General features: G+C 45.3%; 1 protein-coding gene across 3 annotated transcripts; it reads right to left on the reverse strand.

The window, feature by feature from the left end:
• Positions 1-174: 174 nt before the first annotated feature.
• LOC103972934 (auxin-responsive protein IAA1) lies at positions 175-2925 on the reverse strand. 3 transcript variants are annotated; one of them, XM_009387347.3, is made up of 5 exons: positions 2294-2910; positions 1686-1867; positions 1392-1503; positions 644-705; positions 175-409 (listed from the first exon to the last, which is right to left on the reverse strand). In XM_009387347.3, the coding sequence occupies exons 1-5, from the start codon at positions 2536-2538 to the stop codon at positions 372-374; spliced, it is 639 nt and encodes a 212-aa protein (XP_009385622.2). In that variant the 5' UTR covers positions 2539-2910; the 3' UTR covers positions 175-371. The 3 variants fall into 3 exon arrangements, with proteins under 3 accessions (XP_009385622.2, XP_018676741.2, XP_064955578.1); XM_018821196.2 differs by lacking the exon at positions 644-705 and having other exon boundaries at positions 2294-2925; XM_065099506.1 differs by lacking the exon at positions 175-409 and having other exon boundaries at positions 644-775; positions 2294-2920.
• Between the last annotated feature and the right edge of the window lie 764 nt (positions 2926-3689).

A 3689-nucleotide genomic window follows, 5' to 3' on the forward strand; every position in this document is an offset into this window, starting at 1 on the left:
CGAGGGATATTTTGTTCGGTTAGAGTTCTTGATTCACTCCGAATATGTTGAGAACATTTCAAGGATTTAGGAATCATCATGTGTTCTGTTCATCGCAGGCACATCATACGCGATGTTCTCATCCAAGTAAATTCAACCCAAAACGCTAATAAGGAGCAGCCACACAAGACAACAGGCAGAAAACCCAACTCTGCTTATTATCACGCAACAAACTGTTAAACTGCTACAAACTATAACCCAAGACACATTAAGTACAACAATTCTTATTATTTCCTACTCTCCTTGATGCTAGTCAGAACATGTGAAACATGGAAGGATTACAAACAATTTATGTACACATCTCATTGTTTTTATTGATGTTGTGTCCTGGTTCACCTGGCATTGGCGCATCCCTGAGGTGTTCTTGGAGCTGCAAGCACCACAGCAAGCAAAAAGACTAAGTTGAACCCATGAGGACTGTAGGAAACAAGATATTACATGGCCGCTTAATGGAAAATGGATAGTACAAAAAAAGAAGATAAAAAATTCATGGATTTCAAACATAAACATGCATCTATGTGCTCCACACTCCATGTAATATCTCAATAATCAATGGGTGATCAGTGTTCAAAACAATGGAGCGTGAGAAGTTCATCCAAGTTACCTAAATTGACAGCTTCTGAGCTTTTCATCAACCTCAGTCTCTTGCATGAAGCAACAAACATCCTAGAAACCGGAAGCATTAATTAGAACTGCTCATGCAACATGATGGCGTGCACCATCATGAAGCTTCAAGCTACAGACATCACACAACATAACAGCAAATGAGTACTATATCGTGATTTTGATTACAGATACTAAAAAGTAATGATATATTGGGTGTATTAAAATGATAAAGCACTAAAGCATATTAGAAAGGGAAAGCTTCTTTTTATTGCCACCGTTTCTTACTCTACACAATGAAGTTCATCCCACTTAGCAATGTTGTTATGGCATCATATAATATATATACATTTATGGCCATTTAGAGGACATTTACAGAATCTTAAAGTTGCATGTGAACATCGGACACCCTGCTTAAATTCTAGAGAATGCATTTCCACCTGTCCTCCAACCATGTGACAAAAATTTACTAATGCAAAAACAACTTGTTCAAGACATTTCTCATCCCTGAATGAAAGCCTTTATGTTCTTCTTCATTTGAACCTGCCTATAGTTATGCATCATGGCAAAGTTGAATGGCTTTGAGAATTTAAATCATCAAAACTCAATCTTGCAGATTGGATATGTTGGTATTGATCCATGCATCTAACTTCAGAACAACCCAAATCAAATATTTCTTTTTCGTTTCCGATTCCCAATTCCCAATTCCCCACCTCCCTTCACAAACAGAAGGAAATGGAGAAACTTACTTCCAGGGGACATCACCAACAAGCATCCAGTCACCGTCCTTGTCCTCATAAGTAGGGACATAAGCTGCCCCGTTCACGGGGTCGACCAGCCTCCTCTCGTTGGTATAGTCTCCTGCAGCAAATCAGCAACGGAATCAATCGCTCTCACAGGTGCCAAACCAGAAGAAGATGATGGAGGGAGACAGGATAAAATCGGTAATCAGGTCCGCAACGATGATACATCGGTAGGTGTATGAGAGAGAGAGAGAGAGAGAGAGAGAGAGAGAGAGAGAGAGAGAGACGAAATGGACTGACGGGCGGTGAAACAGGAGAACATCTTCTCGAGGGCGGTCAGCAGCTGCTGGTACCCTGCGTAGGCGTCGAGGTCAACCTTACGAAGGTAGGGCGTCCCATCCACGGCCACCTTCACATAGGTGCAGCTCCTTAAAGCGTTCCTCCGGAACGACCTCACCGGCGGCCAACCCACCACCTGTGCCCTGTCAAAAGCAGAAAACAAACTAAAGATCGATGGTATTACAATTGAAGTCAACCCCATCGCGCCTCAACCAAAAGGACGAGAGCGTTAAGACAGCCGTTTTCTTTGCTTCAAGGGCGCATCAACCAGATCGTGGAATCACTGGGCACACCATTGACATCGGTAATCGACGCTCGTCTTCGTAACTGATAGAATAAGATAAGTCCAGGCAAGGCAACGTAGGAATGAAGGGCACAGCTTAGTGAATATCAGAACAATCTAGGGGTAATTAGGTCCTCTCATCTACGGTCGGGAGGCGCACTTGCCGTTCTCCATCGAGACGACCCAAAACACCCACCAAACTTCGGCACCGGAAATCGAGACAGTTCACAGGGGCAAAAGCGTAAGTTCGGAACATGAGTTGAGGTTGTACGCATGCGCTGTTTACTTGGAGGCTGGAGACTTGCCGGCACCGGAGACGGGCCCGTCGGAGGATCCGGAGGCGGGATCCTTGGCGTGCGCCTCCAACGCAGGCCTCCCGAATCTGAGATCGACAGACTCCGAGAAACCGCGCTTCCTCTCGGGTTCCGATTTCGAGCCCTCGGGCGGGGCGAGCGTCAGCTGTGTCTCCTCGTAGTCGAGACCCGACACCTCCGACTCTGTCAAGCTATTCCCCGTCTCTGTCGTCGACATCTCCTGCTCCGATCTTTTCCTCCCAAAGGCAGTCGATCCGAAGAACAGGTGAAGCAGTACGGGAGGTGAGTAGTTACTAACAGAGAAGAGAGGAGAGGACGAGTCTCGGGCAGCCTTCGACGGACGCGTGGCGGGATCGGGCGGTAAAGATTTGCCCAGAGGGCCCCGTAGCAAAGCGGCTGTCTCCTCTACCACAGCTCGTTTAGCAATTCTACGGGCGACCGAAGAGGAAAATAAACGAAAGTGGAGGGAGGAGGGGAAAGCAAAAGAGACAAAGGAAGGGGGCAACGGAAAGACTATAAAGAGAAAAGGAAAAGAAGGAAAAAGGGTGGGGACTGCCAACGCGTATCGTGCGAGGTTGGCTGGGATCAGCGTACGTAGACGACTCGAGAAATTGCAGAGCACAACAATCAACCAGCTACGTTCCGTGTTGCTTTAACGATACTATGATTAGCGTCAGGCGCCTGTCCTAATTTAAGAACGCCAACTAGGAGTCTCTTTTAGGTTATATCGTCGTCATCATCCATGGGCTGCCTGCCACTACCCTTTTGTTGCCCCTTTATTTATCTTGTCCACTGCAGGTGGTGGGGACAAAAAGAGGACGAAATGGCGACGTATGCATCTTGGTGTTTCCTGCTTGGGCATCGTACCTCAAAACATAACCACGAGGGCCTGATCGATGAAGGCGAAAGCAAATAGTGCAGGTAAAAAAATTCGAGAGTGACAACTCAAATGACACACTGCCGCTGTCTCCAATGGACAGAGTAGCTTCAGTATTGCTAAGAAAACCACGCATGATGTCAGCTTCGTCAAAGTAGAATAACTACTGTGACACGGTAAAATATATATATATATATAACCTTTTACCGTGTCACAGTAGTTATTCTACTTTGACGAGCCGACATCATAGTGTGTGTGTGTATGCATATATGAAAGTTATAGGAAACTAGAACACCACATTGAGGAACATTTAGACACCAGCATAATAAAAGGTATTTAACTGATTTACACTGACCATACGAGTGTGTATCAAAAGCTTGTAAATATTATCATGCGGGGGACAAACAAAGCTCTCTTATTGTCGCCAATCAGATTTGAATGCATAACATTATTCAGCTCTTGAAGACAATAATGGGATCGCACATAGCATA

Source organism: Musa acuminata, chromosome BXJ2-3, assembly GCF_036884655.1.
Source record: "Musa acuminata AAA Group cultivar baxijiao chromosome BXJ2-3, Cavendish_Baxijiao_AAA, whole genome shotgun sequence".
NCBI lineage: Eukaryota > Viridiplantae > Streptophyta > Magnoliopsida > Zingiberales > Musaceae > Musa > Musa acuminata.

Excerpts from the sequence above, each read along its gene's own strand:
- LOC103972934 (XM_018821196.2), bottom strand. The coding sequence starts at position 2,538 with ATGTCGACGACAGAGACGGGGAATAGCTTGACAGAGTCGGAGGTGTCG. Across the intron at positions 1,504-1,685 it reads GTTCTCCTGTTTCACCGCCC|GAGACTATACCAACGAGAGG; the intron begins GTCAGTCCATTT and ends GATTTGCTGCAG. Across the intron at positions 410-1,391 it reads GTTGGTGATGTCCCCTGGAA|CTCCAAGAACACCTCAGGGA; the intron begins GTAAGTTTCTCC and ends TGGTGCTTGCAG.